General features: G+C 42.7%; 1 protein-coding gene across 2 annotated transcripts in view; it reads left to right on the top strand.

Moving 5' to 3' along the window:
- The window catches only part of Eif4e3 (eukaryotic translation initiation factor 4E family member 3), a 244,052-nt gene that overhangs the window by 180,887 nt on the left and 39,614 nt on the right, over positions 1-23,551 (top strand). Inside the window, exon 8 of one of the 2 annotated variants that reach the window (XM_052174426.1) lies at positions 8,147-9,271. The exons of the other annotated variant lie outside the window; for it this stretch is intronic. Coding sequence (XP_052030386.1) covers positions 8,147-8,224 — 78 coding nt within the window. The 3' untranslated portion in view covers positions 8,225-9,271. Of the gene's footprint in view, positions 1-8,146; positions 9,272-23,551 lie in introns of those variants that run through there. 2 annotated transcript variants of the gene reach the window in all.

Genomic DNA, 23,551 nt, shown 5'->3' with positions numbered 1-23,551 from the left:
ATGCATGTGTGTAAGCAACTGTATGTATGGGTACAATATGAAGAAAAGAGAACAAGAAAGGCCAGATATAATTGGATAAAGAAGGACTGGAGGCAGATAACAAAGTATGAAAGAGGATATAAAGCTAGTTGATTTTCTACTTTCAGTTCTGTTGTGGATTTTTTTTTGGGGGGGGGGTTGGGTGGAGGATAAAGGTATAAAATGTATCCAGTGCTGAACATGTAAAATTCCATGTGAAGCTCTACAGTTTTCATTCTGAATACCTTTTCTGACTGGATAGAATATTGACTTGCCTACACTGGTGTTCCAGTTAATTTGGTGTATGATGTTCTCATTTACTTGCAAGTTATTTAATAATTGTTTCCTAAAAATGTGTTACTGTAAGCAGACATTACAGTGATAATTCTCTCTCTGCATGGATCTTGCCAAGTGGTATTGAGGTAATGTATCCCCAAAAGGTGACCTGCAGTCACCACCCCCCCCCAACTACCCCTTTCTGAACACACAAGGCCTGTTTTATGCAGTGCTTTGAGTAGAGGGCTAAGTCTGTGACATCAGGGAGGAGAGGTTGGGTGCTTTGAGTCTTCCTGCCACAGATGCCATTAGCATTTTCTCACTGGCAAATACTGTAAACTCCTCAACATCTCTTTTTATTGTTTGCGCAAGTTTAAAAATTATGTCTTATGCAGAACCGGGTGGCAGAGGTGACATTGGAACACTAGAACTTGTTTGGTGAGCTATTATGTGGTTGGTTTTCCTCATGTTTTTTTTCCAGGAGGTTGACCGCAAACAGTAACTTCAAAGAGATTTTAGTTTAGTTTAGTTTTGAGACAAAGTCTCATGTAGCTGCAGCTGGCTTTGAATTCTCTAGGTAGCCAAGGATGACCTTGAGTCCTCATCTTCCTGAGTCCTGAATGCTGGGATTACAGGTGAGCATCCTCTCTGAGAAGTGCTGTGGATCAAGTCTACCGAGTGAGCACTCTACCCACTGAGACACTTCCCTGAGCACCATAAGATGCTTTTGATTCTTTTCTTCTGCATTGCGAGGAACAAATTGAAACACTGGAATCTAAAAATAAAAAACCCAGAGGAACCTGACCCTTCTCCCCAACAATTCTCACTTCTTTCTTAAAATTAATACTTATTTTAGGAAGACTGGGGCTCCAGCCCAGCGACAGACAGTGCCTGTGCTCTACTCTGACACAGGTCTTTTCATTTAGATCAAATGATATTTTCCAACATAATTTCACTCATGTTGAGTTTCAAGATTTTTAAAAAACACACCCCAAAGAGGAATTGAAGGCTTTTAATGGGCTGGGCTCTTGACAGAACTTTTTCTCTAAACAGTGAAGGATGCCAGACTCAAGCTAATATCATTGGGCACCTCAAGTAGGAATTCATAGAAGGTGAAGCCAATAATAGTATTTTTTTTAAACCTAATTAGTTGATGAAACCAGCTTAAAGCTCTTGTAACTCCGTTCTGTCAAAGCTAGAATGCTCATGTTATGATTGTAATTGTTACAGAAAGTTGAAAAGCAAGTGATTTGTTTTTGCGGTGGAGAAATAAAATTTGGAATTTTTTGGAGAACATACTGTGAAACGCCTATTCTTCCTAGATTAAGAAACTTGTGGAGTCAGATGTTCCTGTTCGAGACTGCAGATTTCATAACTCCCATCCAGACTCTAACGAGGTCCCTTGAATAGAAACTGTACCTAACGACCAGCATTCCAAATATTATTGTGTTCATCGGCAGCTAAACAGAAAGATTTTTATGTTCAGACTAATGTTGAATAATTGCAGACACTTGCCTCTTAGATTATAGAAATGTTTGAGGCATTGGGTGATGGGTTTGGTTTATAAGGCAGCTTAAGTTTTCTGTGATGATTCCAAACTTAAAAGATGAAAACTCCAGGGGCCGGGAGGGATGGCCCATTGTGTAAAGCACTTGATACACAACCCGAGGACAGGAGTTCAAGTTCACAGCAGCCATGGTTAGAGTCAGGTAGGTGTTGCAACCTGCTGTAATCCCAGAACACGGGATTCAGGCACAGGGACTCCTCAGAGCAAGCTGGCTGACTAGAGTCTTTAAAGTTGTGAACTCTAGGGTTAGTGGTAGAGCCTGCCTCAATATATAAATTTCAGGGAGCTGACAACCTCAGGCCACCATGTGTGTTTGCGTACATACCACTTAGTGTGTGTGTACACGCGTGCGTGCGCGTGCACACACACACACACACACAGACAGACAAAGAAAATGATTATATGTTTTTGTGCAACGTGTCCAGGATCTGTTGGGAAAAAAATTAATAAATCAAATAATGGGACACATGGTTGCATGTATGGCGTCTGCTGGCACTGTTAGCAGCTTATAATCACTGGAGAAAAGAATAAAAAACACAAGAGTCTTACAGTATTTTCCCCAGCAGAGACAAAGGAAAAAAATGAACCAGTTAATGATGAAACCTGAAAAAGTGAGTGCATTCTGTCTTTCCATCCTGTGACTATCCTTGGAAGTTTCTTACTGGTGGGAAGAACCTTTGCCTGGTGCTTTTTTTTCAAGTTCAGTGATTAAAATTTAGTGCAGAAATGAAGTGAAATTAATAAAGCTTACAATTTACAGCATCTAAATTTGGCCACCGTCACAAGAAATGCTAACACACGTTCATTTGAATAATGGATTTTTTTCATGGCTTAGAATGGAGTTAGTAGTGACCTGTGACATATTGGGCAACGCTACCTAAGAAATTCAATACAAAGCAGGACAACTGAGACCTGACGTTGAGGGAGCTCACTACACCAGCAGTTAGTTACGCTAGCAAATCTGACAGAGCCTGTTCTCTCAATATTATGGGCCAGAGATAATGGCATTCAAGGGTGTCAGAAATCCTTATTGCTGACCACAAAATAGAACTTTCAGGACTACGTCAAGCCTTGAGATAAAGATAGTAAAAACATGCCTCATATTTTCTCTGATAACCTGATAAACTTAGTAGTAATGTGGTGTAATGTGGTGACAGAGACAGCAAAGACCAGGAGGCTGAAACGCCAGAGCAGATACCAGAAGGATGCTGTCCTGCTGTTACAGCAGCTAGTTTCCAGAAAGTCAAGGATAGGATGATAAACTGATAACTCAAAATAGGAAGCATGCGCATGCGCATGCGCATGCGCGCACGGCCTGCAGGGAACTCAGGTGCTTCCCGTTCTTGTAATGACCAGTATTTCCACCCACTCATCTCCTGTTTCTGTGCTGGTTCCACACCGTTTCAATGATGGCAGCTTTTCTAAACTACCTTTTGAATTTTATGCTAAAAATTATTTTCATTTTCCTCTCGGTTGAAAATTGAAATAGCTAATGATGTCAGAAGAATCTGTGTCCTGCCTCTGACCAGGAAGAGAGTTGATCCTTTATTTCTGATGTTTCTCACAAGCATTTTAGGCCAGTGTGTTCACAGCTAGAATGGACAGTCCATTCTCAATCTCTTAGTAATTATTTCTGTAAGGTGACAGCACTGTAGCTTTGTGTCTTTTATATTTGATCATCTTGTTGAATTTTCCTTAGGACTTGTTATTGCATTTAAACAAACAAAAGGTGTGACTTCTCATAGATTGAAGTGTCTCTCCATATTTATTTTTCTTGTCTTCTTGGGTGGTTTTTGTGTGGTGGAAGAGCGTTGAGTGGATTTGCTCTCATGTGCTTCTGTTTTGAGCTGAGTTAATTTGTCAAAAGCTACAATTTATTTATTTCTCTCACTACATGAAGTTTCCTTTAGGAACAGATATTTACTAAAAGATAATTTCCATGTATGGGGAAGTTATCATGATTCTTTGTTCCAGAACGCTGAAATACATGTAGAGTGAAGAGACTGTTGATACATTTGAAGAAATTAAATAGTGTGGAAATCCTAATTGGGATTTGCTTGAGTAATATATTTTCGTCCTTCTAATTCTGTCTGCACTGTTTGGGTGGCTGAGTGGTAGAGAGTATCGGTGAAAGGATTGGAAGGGTCAGGGCCGTGGCTACAGTGTTTTTTTTTGGGTTGTTGTTCAGCAGTATAAGGAGACCGAAGTGAGTCCTCTGTTATGATAATTATCTCTGAAATGATTAAAATTAGGTTTTTGAGTGAAAATGCACTGTTCTACTTGAACCAGGAAGGTGGAATGTTCGTGATGACCGGAGCACACACTTCATGCATATGTTGTGCCTTTAAGAAACCTGGGAAGATTCATGGGACTCATGGCTTAGAGCACTGCCATCTGTCTGTGTAGGCCACTGTGTGCATGTGTGCGTGCGTGCGTGCGTGCGTGCGTGCGTGTCTGTGTGCTGGCCACAGGTTAATGGTGGGTGCATTCTTCAGTCTCTTTCTACCTTATTTATTTATTTATTTATTTATTTATTTATTTATTTATTTATTTATTTATTTATGAGACTGATCTCTCCCTGAACCTGTGCTTAGGCTGATCAGCCAGCATAAAAACCCAGGGGTCCTTTTGTCTACAGCTCCCTAGCACCAGATCACGGGTGTGTACTCCCACCATGCCTTGCCTGGAGTTTTCTGTGGATGCTGGCCCTCTGATCTCAGGTCCTCATGCCTTTGTGGCCTGCACTTTACCGACTGAGCCATCTCTCCCTCCCAGTGTTTTGGGTTTTGATGCATATGTGAGCTTTTCATTTGAATGGGGTCCCGCCACTCAGCAGACTGTAATGGTGCTGTGGACTTGACCCTGTATTTGGCTCTCTCCAGGTGTACTTTAGGGGAAGGGTGGTTACATGTCGTGTGTTCAGAATCAACAAATAGAATATCCTGTAATTTGTGTCATTTTGTTTTATAGCACACTTTACTCTTATAAATGTCTTGACATTTTATAGAATGTTTTTGTGGATGGAGTCTTGAGAGCCTTACACTGCAGAAATTGTTTCCTTTGGAAATTTGTCTATTTACTCCTTTGGGGGTTGAAGCAGGAGCACATACGCCAAACTCAACACTCAGGCTACCCACTTTAGGTGTTAGTCTCCTCAGAATCTCTGAAGTGCATAAATATTAGAGAAAACGATTTTCTCTGTATTTGTTGGTAATATTTTTGAAGTGGCCAGGAGATTTTATGTCTCTAGTTACATAATTTGTCTCTTGAGAGAATCTCAACTCTAGAAGGCTATTCCTTGGTGGTGGCTTCTCCCTGGTTGGTTGGGGTTGCAAAGTGAGTATACCCCGCTGACCTCAGAGTGGCTGTGGTGTCCCAAATCTTCCACTTGGTATCTTGTTCCCTCCCTCCTGCCCTCCCTCCCTCCCTCCTTCCCTCCTTCCTTCCCTCTATCTATCCTCTTCTCTGTCTTTCTCTATTTCTTTCTCCCTTCCTTCCTCTCTTTTCCTTTCCTTTCCCTTCCTTTTCTTTTCTTTTTCATCCTTTCTTTTCTTTCTTTATCTTTTTAATCCTCAGTTATTTGATATTCAGTGGCAATAGATAAATCAATCAATCAATCAATCAACCAAGGACAGTAATTGCAGTTAGAAAGATTAACTTTTTGACCAGGCCCTTGAGAAGTTTAGCATGCATCTAAGGTGAATAGGTGAATCATTAGGATTTGAACCACAAAATAAGATAGATTGAAAAATTAAAAAGAAAAAAGAAAAAGAAAAATCTGTCTCTGTTTGCCTATGGGTTTCTAGATTCAATTTATTTTCAAGCCTTCTTATTTTTCCTGGGTTTTGTGTTTTGTTTTTTTTTTTCTCCAGCAAATTAAGCACTTTGGGGTGCATACTTTTGTTTTTTTGCCCTACGGGATACCTATTCATTCTGAAAATGTGTGTAACCGTTCTTAAAGAGGACTTTTCTGCTGGCCTTGGCTGTAAACATTCGCTTGTCCTGTAAACATTAGCTTGGGAAATTCCTTTAATCCTCACCGTGTGGTTCTGAGAGGTAAATAGTGCTTTATCATCTCTCTGCCATTAGCTTTGCTTTTGTGGAAACTGAGGCCTGCAGAGGTCACTAGTTCATTTGTGTCTCATGTGTCTGAAGATAAGTGAGGTATGTGGATAACGTGTCTCATGTGTCTGAGAAGTGAGTTAGAATTTGAACCCAGGAAGGCTCATTCAAGGATCTGTGCGCAGAACCTACTTTACTAGGAATTTTTAAACCATTTCTCTGGGAGAACGGGGGTGGGGTGGGGGTAAAGGAACCTAGAGTGTGGCTGGAGCAGCCTCTGCCCACCAGTGGAGGCAGGAACCTCAGGCCTGCACCCTGGCCCTGGGTCTGTTTATGCTGCTTTGTCTACAGTCTTTTATACAATGAACTTGTTTTACTTTGGTAGTTTTTTTTTTTTTTTTTTTTTTTTTTTTTTTTAAAGAAACGTTGACTTTGACAAACATCTTTTGATATGTGCTTAGTTTCAAAGTTTTGAAAAGCATTTCAGAAAAGCACAGGGAAGCTTACTAGAAAGTTTTTTCCTAAAGCTTTTATTTCAAGAATTGGAATATTCTTTATCGCTTTTTGTGCTCTTCAAGGACTCTCAACAAGTCGGGTTCATATGAAGATTACGAGGTAGAGTCAGAACTGAGAAATGATTTCATTTTCATTATTGTATCTAACATGTCAAATAAAATATTTGAAGCCTTTGCCACTGAGATACATTTGGTTTGTAATGTAAAAATAAAATGCACATTCACCCAGCACAGAAATGGAAAGATGTGGGGAACACACGGGGACTCGGTTCTTGTGGAAAGAGCCCTAGTAGGCTCTGCAGGATGACGCTGAGGTAACTCTGCTATCTGCAAGTGTTCTGTTATCTCATATATAAAGCCAGTGCATAGATCTCACAAGTTAAGATTAACCATAAGAATGCAATATATAACCAAATGAAGGACTCTTCAGTTGCTCAAAGGTCAAAAATTAACTTCTTTAGTTAATGTATCCTTGAGATAGCTCTAGGTATCTCTGCAGGGTTGTTCTTAGGTTCATAGGTGGTCCAGCCTCTTCCAGACAGCAGCACAGTCCCTGTCCATACCTTACACTCTAGATGTCGTAAGATTGCTTGCAGTGTCTGTGGAGACCAGAAAAAAATGTGTCTTACCCCAGGAACTGGAGTTAAAGGCAGTTATGAACTGGGTCCTCTGTAAGAGCAGCACGTGCTCTTAACTGCTCAGTCATTTCTCTATTCGCAGTTTATTTTTATTTTTATTTTATTTTATTTTATTTTTGAGCCAGGGTCACTTGTGACTCCGGCTGGGCCCAGACTTACCGTATGACATAGGCTAAGCTTGAATTTCCGACCCTGTGGTCTCTGTCTCTGTAAAGCTAGGATTACAGGTGTTCTCCACACAGTCTGCTTTCCTTTTAACCTCTGCCTCATCAGAGGCCCAGCCTTGAGTTAGGCCAACAAGGTGTAGGAAATCCTGTCAGGAGGAATTCCTTGTGTTTTTCTTTCACACTAACCTCTGTTCTGCTTGGGTCCTCAAGAAGCGCTCTTGCTTGAGATGTCACTGAAGAAAGAAAACACATAGGTTGCTCTTGTATGTGGCTCTCAGCACCTAGTTCCCAGTCAGCAGAGCCATGGCAGAATCCGCTAAGCTCAGACTACAGGAGCCTAGAATCCTGACGATGCATGGAGAGTACCCCGCTCTATACCTGGAAAGGCCTGGGTGTTTGTCTACCTTTCCATAAGTAAAAGGGCCTTTCCTTTGAGTTTCCACAAATCTGCTCTCTGACCCAGCTGTTTGACCCTTGACCTGGAAGTGGGGGAGTCCCTTTCACACTCTGTAGAGAGAAGCCTCCTGGTAGGTCAGGATGGGACAGGGGGATAAACACCTAACTGCCTGGTGGGGGAAGAATATGTTACTTAATCCTAATTGTTTCAGAATCCTGTAATTTTCAATTTCTGTAAATCCCACATAGATTGAATTACTTGGAACCGGTTTGTGTTTGATAAAGTGACAGTCATGACCATTGTGTTGGAATTCAGCCTTGAGTACTTATTTCTAGGTTTCAGTTTGTCTTCATTGTGAGGTTTCTCCCCCTCTTCTTTCCCTCCCTCCCTCCCTCCCACTCTCCCTCTCTCTCTGCCCCTTCCCCTTCCTCTCCCCCACTTTGTTTGTAATTTCTCCTTTTCTCTAGATCATAGTGACACTGGACCCTTGGATTTTATTCTTTCAGGAGTGCGACAGAGAATGCACGTGGAGTGGGCTCTACAGGCTCCACAGCTCCCTGGTTTCAGGGTCCCGGGGTCTCTGAGAAGGTAGATTTGAGTACTGTCAGTGTGCCTTAACACACCCTGGCATCTCTGCAGCCACAGGTGGGGGCAAGATGCGTGCACCCAGGCTACAAGTGCTGCTGTGTTTACTCTGCGTCATAGAACCGAGGAGTGTGCACCGCAGATATGGCCACGGCCCAGCTATCCATCATCACAGCTTTTCAAAGGGACCTTAGGAGGAGCCACGTGGAACTGTAACCTGATCAACCTGATCGCAAGACTTGGGTCATTAAAACATCCCAGAAACAGCCCTTTAGGTTTGTTGGTTACACTTTCCAGACTCAGTGAGTAGTTCTTCCTTCTTTACAAGATCAGCCAGGTGGATTTGGCCAACAGTGACTCCATCTTGGCCGATAAGTTCCTTTGTTAATGAGGCCAAGATGGGGAACTCCTGCTTCTTGTGGGCCAGTTGCCCTTACTTTCTTTCCCAGGCACTGACCACTAGTTCTGCCCAGTTAGCTTGTGAATGTGAGGCGTCAGAAGTTGGGTGCTGTGACCAGTAGCTCACACCCTGACCTCTCCTGGGGACAACTGTCACAACCACCCCACTGCCCAGGAGTCCCATGCTTACATTGTTTCCTCCCCTGAAAGACACTAGGCTGGTGAGAGTTAATGAGAAACTGGCATGGCTTTGGGACAGTTTCCAGGAGATACAGGCATCATTTAAAAAGTGATTTAGGAAAACAAAACATGATATGTTTTCTGGAAGAAAGCGTGAGGGTGAATGGAGCAGAGGAAAGGGAGATGGGACCCTGGCTCCTTTAAACATGGAATGGAAAAACAGCTGCCGCAGCTTTTCTAGGAAAGCTGTATTTTCCAAATTCTTAGACATACCACACCTAAGCTTGTAAATTCTTCAGACTTGTCAACTCTTGGTTTCTGCATGTTACCAGAATGGCCTCTGTATTAGGTGATTTTTGTGTATTGTCATTTACTGAGGAATTGATGTGGAAAAAGTAACCTTGAGTCACTGGATACTTTTTGGATTTTAAATAAGTCTTGAAGAATATATAATGTTCTGAAGATAAATATTTGCCTAAGGTAGTCTAGTCCTTCAACATATATATATATATATGTATATATATATATATATACACACATATATATATACACACATATGTATATATATATATATATATAAAACAAACAAAACATCATCAGTATTTACTCCAAAGTATTTACTCCAAAGGCAGTTTACCAAGTAAAAGGAGAAATTGTGAAATCCTCTGTAACTTGGGTTGTTTTCATAGGCTACCTTTACATTTTCCTAATAAAGGGCCCTGGTGAGCTGCTGGGGACTGGAGTAGCTGTTGAAGTTGGTAAATAATTATCTAGCATCCATGCTGCCCTTGGTTCCGGTTCCAGCCCTCAGCCTTGCATAAACGGGGTATGGTGGGCTCATCTGTAATCTCGGCATTAGAGGTGTGGTGGCGGCTGGAGGATCAGAAATTCAGTCATTCTGGCTACATAGTAAGTTTGTGGCCAGGCTGTGCTACTCTTCAGAAGTTTTGTGTGTGTGTGCATATGTATATGTATATGTATATGTATATGTATATGTATATGTATATGTATATGTATATAAGTATATATATGTATATATGTGTGTATATATGTGTGTGTATATTTATATACACACACACAGTCAGAGGGACTGTAGGCTTAGGTTTGGTAAATGTATATATATAAAATCTTGTCTCAAGAGAAGCTGTGTCTTGCCTGGGATCAGTTGGTGATAGAACTTTGCTCTATATCCGTTGTCCCAACTTAATGCTAGTGACACTTCAAGACAGCCTACTGATTTTGTTATTATAAATCCGTCTGCAAATGTTTACATGTGAATAAATAGCTGTTCTGGTATGTGGTAAATGCATTTAATTCCAACAATCTGGGAGGCAGAGGCAGGAGAATCTTTATGAGGCCATCCTGGTCTACATAGAAAGCTTCAGTCTAGCGAGGGCTGTCTTGTAAGACCTTGTCTCAGAAAATAAAACAAAGCAAACAAAACCCTTAAACAAAATAACTATTTTGCTTCCTTTTAACAAATTTATTGTTAGCTTAGTGTCTTGGAAGTATCATTTTCTTATCCTTTCCCGGAACAAATTCAGTTTATTGCTTTACAGTTTTAGCAATCTTGTGATATCTCTAGATAGAGAATTGACTTTGTCTTTTCTTTGCCTTGTAAGCTATTTAGAGCACGGTGAGATTACAATCATAAGCTGACTCTGGGAGGAAAAACCCAGCCTATTATCTTTCTTAGCTACCGTTGTTCCCTTGAAAATAACCATTACCAGAGTTTCCCTAAACACATGGTAAGTTACAACTGCCGTGGTTTGTCAAATACATAACAATTTGGTCTCGTCTCCTTTATCTTCCTTCTGGTTCATGATGGACTTCTGCCTGTTTCCATCCACCAACAGCAGACTGAGTTCTTGTCAGCAAGACCACCCTGCTTAGAAAACTGAGCAGTCTTTAATCTGTTTGGGGCTTTGAAACATTGTTTAACTTTTCTTCCCCAAATTTAGACGTCAGAGGGACTGTAGGCTTAGTTTTGGTAAATGTATATTTTTACCACTAACAACACTGTAGATGTCCTTGTCTTGCCTTTGTAAAACTTGGATTAAACACACAACCAGCAAGCTGCCTTTTTCTTGACTGTGTCTCCTTTTGTTCTGAATTTCCTGTTTATTTATTTTATTTAATTTTATTTATTTTACTGAGGTTTGAACCCAGAATGTGAGGCATGCTCAGTAGGCTCCCTACCACTGAGGTACATAACCAGCCCTGTTTGTGTTTTTAATCTTGAGACGGGGTCTCACTAACTTTCACTGGCTGGACTCCAGTTTGCCCTGTAGCCCAGGCAGCCCTTGAGACTCTGGTCCTCTACTTCTACCTCCAAAGTAGCTGGGATTTCAGCCTGCACCACAGACGCTGGCTAATTGAAACAACAACAAGAAGAACAAAAGAACCTACTTTTTATTTTTCTTCAATAAGTATTTTAGAAAGATCAGAACTGAAAGAGTAATTGACTCATGCTATAGCTACATAAAAATATAAACTATTGAAAGATAAGTAAAAGATAATTAGGAAGAGGTTTATATCACACATAAAGTATTTGTATCTTCTGTAAATGGTTTCTATAAAGGCATGTTGGATTTTTTCTTTTTCTTTTTGTTTTTTGAGACAGTTTCTCATGTATCCCAGGCTGTCCTTGAACTCCCAGTGTAGTGGAGGGTGACTTTGAACGTCTTATCCCCTGGTCTGCCCCTCCTGACTGCTGGGATTGCAAGTGTGCACATCTGTTCCTACTTCATGTGGTCCTGGGACTCTAACCCAGGACTTTATGCATGCTAGGTAAATATTCTACAACTGAACTACCTATTCAGTAATACTTATATATTTTTATGTCTCTTTTAAAGATTTATAACATTGGTTGTTTCTGTCTGTTTCAGGCTTAGTTTTCCTAAAAGAAATAGAAAAGGAAAGTACTGCCGGGCGGTGGTGGCACACGCCTGTAATCCCAGCACTCTGGGAGGCAGAGGCAGGAGGATTTCTGAGTTCGAGGCCAGCCTGGTCTACAGAGTGAGTTCCAGGACAGCCAGGGCTATACAAAGAAACCCTGTCTCGAATAAACCAAATCTCCCCCCCCCCCCCAAAAAAAGAAAAGGAAAGTACTGTCTATGCACATGCATATGGGCACCTTCACAGTGGTATGGAGTAAGAGAATTTATGAATACATCCAAAAGAGAACCACTTCAAACACAGGGGATTTTAGCGAGCCTCACTTCTGCCTTTATGTGGCAGGCTAACGTCCCTGTCACCTTCTTTGTTAGTTGTCTTCAGAAGCAAAGAGAAGTGGGACAGGTGGCTGCAAGCACACGCTTGTGAGGGCACAAGTTAGCCATGCCCAGATTTCCCAGGAGCCAGTCCAGTCTGTTTTGAGGCTGGACTCCTTGCCTGACCACATCTGTCTCCACAGCCATCTGAGAGCCAGAGTTGTCACTTAACACACGCACCCTCAGATCTGAGCTACTCAAAGGCTTTACTGTACACTACAGCTTGGCCTAGCCTGGCTAGGTGGCTCTCCAGGGTTTGATGTCAAACAGTTTCAGGGGTGACCAAGACAGTAGAAGGCTGCAGAAACCCATGTCACCACTGGAGTTGCCACTGTTCACACCCAGAGACCCGTGCCTATTTCCTTCGATTCTTCCCAATTCTGTTGAAGTGGAAATTTTGCTAGCTGGCTTCAGCAGCAGGCCTGGTACAAGTTGGCTGACAGCAGTTCCTGGCAAAAGGAATAACCAAATTATTATTCAGTCATGGGTTTTTAACAGCCGCAGAGCAAGTGGATGTTAACTAAATGATGCAATTTATTCCCTTCCCTCTTATTGCCAGCTTGCCTATTACAGAGCGACTGCCAGTTTTCAATAAGTGGTACCCAGATGGTATTCGCATGCCGCCCACTTGGTTACAGAGCTGAAGCGGGGAATAACTCGGCAGACACTACAAGCTGTGGGTCAATTGAGGGGGAATGCCTGTTGCTTCACAGTTTTGCATATGTAAATCTGTTAATGTTATGTCAGTATTGTGCGGGCTAAACACAAGCATTGCCTTTCTCTGGGGGCCCAGCTGAACTTGGAGCCCAGCCCAGTTGTACCGAGGCTCGGAGCGCCGGGCTGCAGTTGGAGGATGCGGCACAGCCTGCCTCCCTCCACTCCTGCCTCTTGCTCTTGAATTACCCGCAGCCCTAGCTGGCCGCCGCCGGAAGTGCCTGCCATAGGCTGACTCCATAATCGGACAGGCAGGCCTGGTTTTATGAGCTGGCTGAGGAGGGAGGAGGAGTATGCATGTGTCTATTTTTAGGCCAGCCTTCAAGACAGTTCCTCTGGCCTGGTTGCTCACACTCCCCTCTGTGTGTCTGCCACACTTCTGCTCTCTGTTTCATCGGCTGCAGATGTGGCACACAGCCGTCTTCGAGGAGTCATGAACTGTGTCGTCTGTAAGCCTTAACAGCCAACATCTGCTGGAGCAGGCTGCAGGGAGAGCCTTTTCGGGAAGGCGGTCGGTTGGTCGAGTGCCTCAACCTAGCCTCTCTCTGGCCTGTGCAGACAATTATTTTACACTAATTGCCTCAAGATAGCAGCCATAAAAGCGAGATTCGGATCACTCCGCCCCCACTGAAAGTGGCAGTCCACAAGGGCTCTCCTTTCTTCTTTTTATTGCGGCTTGTTTCTTGTTCTCAAAAGCTTATTACATTGGGTGCAAACAACAACAAAAAATGCCATAAAAAGGCAAAAAATCGTAATATGCTTAAGAGCTAAAAAGACCAATGGTGTTGGCTTAACCAATGAAAATATTCCTGCAGGTATTGTAAAATTTATGTGCCATATGACAAACATTAAGGGTGTTGTTTTTTCGTGGAGGAAAATGTTCATTGTAGAGCCATTTTGTAAATTATTTTAATGCTGCGTTTCTGCCTAACCCTCATGATTTTGATGTATAAGGCGTTTTAATGTCTTCTGAGCAGACCCTGGATTTTCTTAAGTTTTATATATTGGAAAGCCCGTGTTTGTATTGGACCTGTTGGTTTCTTTCATACTGGGGGAAAAATCTGTGTCGTGTGGCACAGTGCCATGTGGCAAAGGCAAAGTCTGACCATAGTTAGAGCTTGAGTCTTGGGTCCTGAAAGCTGTTGTAATAAATACCCAGGCGGCTTGAGTGCATGCGCGTGTGCAAGCCTGCAAGTGTGTGTGTGTGTGTGTGTGTCTGTGCAAGCCTGCAAGTGTGTGCGTGTGTCTGTCTGTGTGTTCACTTGCATATATGTGTGTGTACATGTGTGTCCGTGCCTGTGTGCATGTGTGTGTGTGCACTCTGAGTGTGTATGTGTACTCTCAAGTGTGCCTGTGTGTGGAGGAGGTGAAAAGACAACCATGGGTGTTGTCCCTTAGGTGCTGCCTCTCTCTTTTTGAGGCAGGGTTGCTCACTGACCTGGGGCTCAGCAAGTAGACTGGGCCGACTGGCTAGCCAGCCCTAGAGATCTGCCTGTCTTCCCCTTCCACGGTGCTGGGATTATAGGAATGGGTCACCATGCCAGGCTTTATTTTTTTTTTTTAACCTGAATTCTGGGCATAGAACTCCGATCCTCCTGCTTGGTAAGCACTTTAGCAGATGTGGCATCTTCCCTCCTGCCTGCCTGCCTTCTTTCCTCACTTCCCTCTGTCCATCAGTCCCTCCTTCCCTGTCTCCCTCCCTCTCTTCCTCTTTTCCCGCTCAGTCCTCATGCCCCACCCTGCATCTGACTTCAGTCGAAACAGTGCCTCTCTAGGGTGGACTTCCTGGATATATTGGTTTGTACTCAACTCTTTACCCATTTCTGAAACAGCATGCTGCTGTAATGTCTGCTCTTTCTTCTCCCTTTCTTTTTGAATGCCCTCACAGTACAGTTTGGTGACTGATGCCTCCCGGCCTCTCAGATCCTCTTGGAAGATTTGTTTCTGTGACGTTCTGTCGTGCCCACTACGGTGCTAGCAGCGTCTCTCACATTACACATCTCGCATTAGACCTTGCTCAGGAGAGCCAGATGGAGGCTGCAGATTGTTTTATCTTCTCTCCTTCACACTGTAACCTGATCCCCGGCGTATCTGGACATGTAGCAGCAAATTTACTATGTGAAAGCAAGGAAATGATTTAAAGTTTGGACCAGAGAGGGAGAGAAGTCTCAAGATGAATGTTATCAAAGCAGAAATCCTTCCTCCCAACTCCTATACTATTCTTTTATTTTTTTCTTTTCAGAAGAAACGGCTGCTGATCAGGGGTGCTTCCAAATATGCTCATATCTTCTTCTTCTCAGTCTTGGCTTCGGAGAGTCAGTTGGCTGGAAGGCGTAAATATTACATGCAGAGAGTTGATTACTTAGTAGTTGAAAATCTAGGACAGATCAGTGGCATCATGGAGGGCTGCAAAGGCCTTGCATGCAAGGGGAGTGGATTTGCTGTAACCAGGGACATGCTTCATTTGAGCCAGCCTCTGTGTCCAAGCCCAGCACTGCCCTACGTGGGAAACAACACTGTCTCAGTCCCCATGGTTGGTATGGGGTTTGGTAGAAAAATTTTTTAAAGTCTTTTTGGATATGAGTTTCATACTCTCTTGGTTTAAGGGTATTGAACATTTGTTGCATTTTAAATGTATTTGTTGTGTGCTTATGTATCCATTCTGTACTTGTATCTGTATTTATACAAAGTGTAGGATGTGCTGTGGGAACAAGGTTAGATGGTCCTGGGACATGTTGCCCTGTGAAACCTCTAGCTCTCTGCTGTCTGTTCTAGATGGTGACTGTAGCTGCTCCTCAGTTTAAATCTAGGCAATGTCCAGGGAATCCTAGCAGGAATTGGCTTCCTACAGGGAGCCCGAGTAGTGGAACTTAGCAGCAGTACCTACTGTGTAGTCTCTATTGTGTGCTCTGGTGATCACGTGACTTGACCGGGCTCTGGCTCACTGCTGCTGTCTACCACATGCCTCATGGACTGGAATCGTAGGCCTGGGAAAAGACCACGATCCAACATTCCTCATATGCATTCTTCTGGCTATGGATTGTTCTGACACCATTGTAAGTCAGCAGAGGCTGAACCTTTGGAAGGGAGCCACGACCCTGTGAACTTGCCTGGGTATTGTCACAGGGACCCAATGAGAAGCTGTTCATGAGACACTTATCGTGAACGTTGACTTTGTGTTGACTCCTACCGTCTTTGACGACAGAAGACTGCTGCGGTCACTTGGTTTGAACTCTTCCAGGGTAGCCCCTTCTGCGACAGCCCTCCTGTTGCTGTGAGTCTGCTGTTGAAGACTGTATGGCTTTGTCTCTCTACCTATTTGCTGGTCCTTGTCTCATGACCTTTTCTTAAGCTTATTTGTTCTTCATAAAACTTGGTTTTTTCCCCTTGATAATATTTTTCCTTATAATCGCAATCCACACTGTGAGAAACAACCTGTCTTGAAAGCAAAGTTTGAAGGTGTATTTGTTACGAGATATAGAAAATATAGTGAAATATTTTCTGTTAATGTTGAGGAATATTCACTCAGTGTTCTTGGGTACCTTCTGTGGACATGTAGCTATAGATGAGGAGAGCAGACATGGCCCCTGCCCCTTAGAAATGTTAATGTCTGGGAGTCCTCCTCTCTCCTCTAGAAGTCCTCCTCTGGGAGTCCTCCTGTGAATCCAGCTTTGCGTTGGTTTCCCTTAGACTTCTGTTGTTGCTTCCTGTACATCCTCTCACTGTGATTTTTGCAATTCCAGACTAGAATTTATACCAATGACAGGGATTTCCAGCAGTGAGCATTTACAGTATTGTCAGAAAAGCTTGGGAAACTAAAACCCTGGGGGCCGGTGCGATGTGCAGTGGGTAAAGGCATCTGCTGCCAAAACCAGTGGCCTGAAATTGATTCCTTCGAATCCAGATGGTGGAAGGAGAGAGTCACCTCCCACAAGTTGTCCTCTGACCTCTACGTTCAGGGCAATGCCTGTCTAAACCCCAGATGTTGGCAAGTTGATCCTGAACGCCATATGGAAAAACAGAGAACACAGGATAGGCAAAACATTTTTTTTTTTTTAAAGAACAAAGTTGGAGGATTCAAGCCTCTTGATTAGAAACCTTACTATAAAGAGAATACGGCTCTGTTAGCCAGGTGTGGTGGCTCACACCTGTAACCCCCGGAGCTTTGAAGTGAGAGCTGGGGCAGAACAAGTTCAGGGCCATCCTCTGTCTCTCTTATGTGGTCCGCATCAGCCTAGGATTACATGAGACCCTGCTTTTTACATTTAATTGTCATTTTTAAAAGTGGTACTAAAATAAGGATGGAGGTACAGTTTAATAGGGTGGGACTGGGACTCCAGAGGCAAACCCTTATGTTTATGGTTGATGGATTGTTAGAAACTGATTACAGTCAGAACAGTAAACTCAACAGGATTCTCATTCACAAGAGCATGAAGCGCAGCCACACAGCTCACAGCACCCAAAGCCAAGGCTTCAGTGTGAAGAAGTGCTTAGAAGATGGGAGAAGGAATGGAGGAGGGGCTGGGCAGAGTGAGTCTTTATGACACTCTCAGAAGTGAAAAGATAGCCACAGAGCGAGCTAACATGTGTGCACATCAGATGTCTGGTAAGGGTCTAGTACCCAACATATATAAAGAACTTGTACAGCTCATTAATAAAACGACGACTCAAATGGCAAGAGGAAGTTGTATGGACAGTTGCCTGAAGACTACATATAGGAGAGAGTCACGTGATGAGATTCGGGTTATTAGTCATTAGGAAACTGTCCATGAGATCCACAGGGACATGGATTGGTACTGGCTATTTTTTAAAAATTTAAACTTTCTAGAAGATTATACAAAGTTTATTTTTTTACTTTATAATTTACTTTATAATTTACTTTGTACTTTGTATATACTTTATAATTTTATACAAAGTATAATATTATACTATGTATATGCTTTATAATTTACTTTATAAATTTTTACTTTATTATTTACTTTATACTTTGTATAATCTGTTAGATTATACAAAGTTTATATTTTAACTTCAAGAGTCAGTTAAGATGTTCTTTCAAAGGTTAAAGAAAAAATTACTCCCACAAAATCTGATCACAAAAACATTCATAGAATTATTCATAATAGTCAAAAAGAGACAGTCCAAGTGCCCGCGAACATGAGCAGATAGTGTGATTTATGCATGCAGTGGAATATTATTCAACCACAAAAAAGAATGGAATACTGATCACATAACAAATATATACTTGAATGAAGCTAGATGGTTAGAGATCACCTTATAAAATCCCACTTACATATAACGATCAGACTTGGTGTATCTATTAGAGATCACCTTATAAAATCCCACTTACATGTAATGATCAGACTTGGTGTGTCTATTAAAGATCACCTTATGAAATCCCACTTACATGTAACAATCAGACTTGGTGTATCTATTAAAGATCACTTTATAAAATCCCACTTACATGTAATGATCAGACTTGGTTGTGTCTATTAAAGATCACATTATAAAATCCCACTTACATGTAATGATCAGACTTGGTTGTGTCTATTAAAGATCACGTTATAAAATCCCACTTACATGTAATGATCAGACTTGGTTGTGTCTATTAAAGATCACCTTATAAAATCCCACTTACATGTAATGATCAGACTTGGTATGTCTATTAAAGATCACCTTATAAAATCCCACTTACATGTAGCAATCAGACTTGGCGTGTCTATTAAAGATCACCTTATAAAATCCCACTTACATGTAACGATCAGACTTGGTATGTCTATTAAAGATCACGTTATAAAATCCCACTTACATGTAATGATCAGACTTGGTATGTCTATTAAAGATCACGTTATAAAATTCCACTTACATGTAGTGATCAGACTTGGTGTTTCTATTAAAGATCATGTTATAAAATCCCACTTACATGTAACAATCAGACTTAGTGTATCTATTAAAGATCACATTATAAAATCCCACTTACATGTAACATCAGACTTGGTGTATCTATTAAAGATAACGGTATAAAATCCCACTTACATGTAGTGATCAGACTTGGTGTTTCTATTAAAGATCACCTTATAAAATCCCACTTACATGTAATGATCAGACTTGGTGTGTCTATTAAAGATCACTTTATAAAATCCTACTTACATGTAACAATCAGACTTGGTGTATCTATTAAAGATCACTTTATAAAATCCCACTTACATGTAACAATCAGACTTGGTGTATCTATTAAAGATCACGTTATAAAATCCCACTTACATGTAACGATCAGACTTGGTGTATCTGTTGACCAAGGAATGGATCTGTTTGTGGGGTGCTGGGCAGAGATCAGAGAGTGCTTGCTGATGGGTGCAGGGTTTTGTTCTGGGGAAGTAAAGTCCTTGCTTAATAGTGGTGATGGTTTCACAAGTCTTGAATATGCTATGGAGACCTGTTGCATTGCTTAGCTGGTAGGATTTTAAGTTGAGAGCTAACATCGCTACAAGAAGAATTCAGGATCTCCCAGTTCCTGAGGTAAAGTGAATATAGTTGTTAGTACTTCCTGCACCCCCCACCCACCGACCCCCACCTCCGCTGATGGGCGGTTTGTAAAATACTTTGAACCTTTTTCTCTCCTGTGGTTGTAATACGAAAGCAGCCATTGGTAGGATCTGGGACTGAGTAGACCTGGTATTCGTGTGAACACTCTGAAATCAGTGTTCACACAGTGCTCCTGTGCTGCTAGTATTCTTTCCTCTCCTCCCCCGGCTGCAGTAGAGCACAGTAGTCTTTCTTAGATCCCAGTCTGAGCATCCGAGTATGAGCCGAGCCTAGGTTAGTGTTTTGCCTTGCGGTTCTGAATCTAAACTTTATGAACATTTTGACAGTCCCTGGGGGCGGGTTGATCTCCGGAGGCCTATGCAAGTCACCCCCATAGTTACTGAGGGGCACAGCCTTCATTTTGGTGGGTTTTAGAATGTGACACGTATCACCTTCTTTAGCCTGTGACATGTATGTCAAGCAGGTGTCAGACGCCCTTGTAGCCACACCTCCCAGGCTTGGCATCTGTCCCCACAGCGTAGGATGCTGGTCTTTCTGATCAATCACTTTTATTTTCTTTCCCCACTTCTCTTTCCACACTGCTGAGCCAGTGCTAGTCCTCTGGGCCTGGGGAAATTTAAGCCCACCACCTTGCCTCCCTCTGACTCTCCCAGTGACTCACTCCTGCTGGGAAGGCGATGTCTCAGCCACCTCTTGACCTGAGATCCCTCTGGAACGGAGGCCGCCTTGCTGGCTGCTGTGTTCTCCGGGTGTCATCTGTCTTCGGTGGCTGTTCACCACTGGAAACCCTCTGCAGAGACTTTTTTTTTTTTTTTTTTTGGTTAGAGTCTCTTTGTTTCATTTAGTGCCCAGAACTTGGGTAGGAACTTGAGGGCAGTTAGAAGCCATGGCGCTTTTCTCTTAGTGCTTTGCTTAGCCACGGCATTGCATCTGCCTGTCCTGTCTCTGTCTCCTGTCTGTGGATGTGCATCTCAGCTTCCCTCCATGGCTCAGATGGAGCCTCACACGAGGCAGGGCCAGCTGGGTTGGTAAGTCAGTCTCGTGTCTCTGCATGGTTGTCGTGGTTGAGTACAGGTGCTGTTACTCGGGAATGTGGGACATTGCATGCAGGCTGCCTCACCCCATCCCATGTCATGGATACATCATCCTCAAAAAAGGTTCTCACAGTCACGGGTGTTAAGTGAGTCTCTTGAGCCTTCTTTGTGGAGTGGCAGCTTGATTCTTAAACGCTCCTGACATCTCTACCCTTAGGATCGTCCTTGTAAAGTGGTATGTTGTGTGTTCTTCCAAGACAAAGCCAACACTACCCACCCCTGGTGATGGCCCAAAGGAAATAATTAAGAAGTGCTTAGATGATGAACATGTTTGCTTAAGACTCACAGTGTGATTGAGAAGAGTCCCTGTGACGTTAGAACTGTTAGTTGTGAATCCTTTACCTGTTTGTGATCCTGAAATACAGCAACTATCCAAAAAAATCCCCCATCAGTGGCTCCCTAGAGTCTGTAGATTTCAAGGACAAGGCACCAATCTATCTTGGATGAGAGGAGGCTTAGATGTATCTATCTGAAGTTCTTTGGTTATAAGTGAATTATTCCAACTCCAGCAATTTAGGTTTTTGGGGCCTGGAATATTGAAAAATTAGTGTGTGGTGGAATTATTTGGTTATAAGGAGGGTAGGAGAGGATGTTGGGAGTCTGTGTGGAACTGGAGTCCGTCAGAAGTTCTCCCCTCTCTTCTTATATCTCTGTCTTGGCTTTATTCTTCTCTCTTCTTGCTGACTGCCCAGACTGTCCCCAAGGGTCATCTTTGACTTCTGAGACTTTGAGGGTGTGGGTACCATCTTGTGTTACTTTGGACCATGTTTCTGGTTGCAGCTTTGGCGTGGTAGGTACTAAGGGAGAAACCATGCAGGGCAGGGCAGGATGTAGGTGGTTGTTGACAGGATGCTGAAGGCTGTAATATGATGTGGAGTGACCAAGAATTCTAAGCTCCCACGTGCGTCAGCTCTGTTCTCTGGTGGATTTGCAGTGTGCTCTCTGCGTTCACTGCCTCCCCTGCCTGTTAGGTGGCAGCCTGCTGACCCTCTCTAGTGAAATCCATCTTACCTGGGGGTTTTCTTCTGAAGTCAGCATGGCAGGTGAAAATTGTGTCAAGTTACAGTTCTCTTTGACAGTCTTGGACATCCCCAGTGAATGAGTGAGGAGAGGTGCTCAGTTCTTGGGCATGTGGGGACAGAGACCCAAGAAGGGAACAGTGGTTTTTCAGGTCTGTTTGTTCTGGAGCCTTTGGTCGTAACTTTGCTGTTAGATTCTCTTGCTTATCCCATGCACAGAACAGCTTTCCCTAAAAATCAGCGATCCTCAAAATTTAATGTGGACGGACTGATCACATTTGTGAAGTTAACACACGCATCTTTGGCTTAGGGTTGGAAAGAAAATCCATAGACACCAAATAGCTAGTGGGAGCTAGTTCAGGTGACTACATAACATCGTGATGCAGTGCACATTTCTAAGCTAGCAAACAGGAGTTACAAAGTACTGAAAGAGTGTTGGTGTGTTTGCATCAGCTAGGTTTGGTCCCATGTGATGTCACCAAGCCTCACTGTCCACTCATCATCATACCCAGTTCATCACTGAAGTATAGAGGGTCTGACTCCACTCAGGCCTGGTACAGGTCCTGGGCTGGCTCAGTGTGGATGACAGTATCTGAGAGATGCTCAAGCTGTTTGCATAGGGTTGGAGAAGGAGGGAGAGGGGTTTGAAACAATCATGAAGTTGGGCTGAAAATTTTAAAAATTGGCAGTTACAATTTGGTCCTAGCATTTGCACAATTGGTATTTGTTGATTTTTTGTTTGTTTGTTCTTGTGCTTTTTATATTTAGAGCAGTGCTGGGATTGAACCCAAGGCCTCAGGCCCTGCAGTTGGTAGACTAGTGTTCTATCATTGAGTGACAACTCCAAGCCCTTGAGTAGATTGTTAAAAGGCAGGTTTATAGCCCTTCCCCACCTCCTCAGCCTGATTCTAGTAGTAGTGCTGAGAACGTGTGTGTGTGTGTGTGTGTGTGTGTGTGTGTCTGTGTTACATGTGGAGACCTGTCCTAACCACTTTGCTTTTTGAGATGTGGTCTCTTATTAGCCTGGAGCTCACCACATAGGCTCTATTGAATGGCTGGTGAGCCCAGGGATCTGCCCGGGGATTACAGCTCTGCTTTGCCTGTCAGTTTTTTCCTTTTTTTTTTTTTTTTTTTTTTGTTCTTATTTTTGTTTTGTTTTGTTTTGTTTTTAAGTTTGGGTTTTGTGGATGAGATTCCACTCCCTATGCTTAACAGAGGAAGTGCTTTACGGACTGAGCCATCTCCCCAGCCTGAGTACTTACATCTTTAAAAAGCCCTTGAAATAAATGTTTAACTGATACACAAAAGCATAAATGGGCCATATTAGTGATGCAGCGAGTGATGTTTTGACACCCGTACACAGGGTGTGATATTTAAATCAGGAGCCCACCTCCTCAAACAGTCAACATCAGTTTGTGGGAAAACTTTGTAGCTCCTGTTTTCTAGCTTAGAAATGTGCATTGCATTATGGTGTATGAAGTCACCTGAACTAGCTCCCACTAGCTATTCGGTGTCTATGGATTTTCTTTCCTACTCTAAGCCAGAGATGCGTGTGTTAACTTCACAAATGCAATCAGTCCGTCCACATTAAATTTCGAGGATCAGTGATTTTTAGGGAAAGCTGCTTCTTCTACATAATGGTAAAAAGTTTTAGAGCCAAGATTGATGACCCAAGTCTGTAATCCTAGCATTCAGGAGGCTGAGGCCAGGAGGCTCACCGATGTTTGAGTGTTTCTAGGCCACTTGGGGCTAAAAAATGAGATCCTGCTTAAAAATCTAAATCCCCAAAGAGGAATGGGGGTCAGAGAGATGGCTCAGTAGTAAAGTCACTGTGGCAAGCATAATGATGGGCGATTCATTCCTGGGGCTTGAGCTGTATTAGGAGATAATACACTTCCACAAGTTGTTCTCTGACCTGTGTGTGTGTGTGTGTCTGTGTGTGTGTGTGTCTGTGTCTCCTCAAGTAAATGAACAAACAAAACAAGACAAAAACCTGAAGGCAAAAGAAATACTGGAAAGAGTAAAGCTTGAAGTCCCTGTGATCATTCCGTTCCTTTCTCTTTTGAATATTCTATGGCCAAAAGGTGCCCAGAGCTAAGGACTTT

The sequence above is a fragment of the Apodemus sylvaticus genome, chromosome 2 (assembly GCF_947179515.1).
Source record: "Apodemus sylvaticus chromosome 2, mApoSyl1.1, whole genome shotgun sequence".
NCBI classification, from domain to species: Eukaryota; Metazoa; Chordata; class Mammalia; order Rodentia; family Muridae; genus Apodemus; species Apodemus sylvaticus.
Note: the sequence above shows the minus strand (reverse complement) of the source record. Positions and strands in the feature narration are given on the sequence as shown.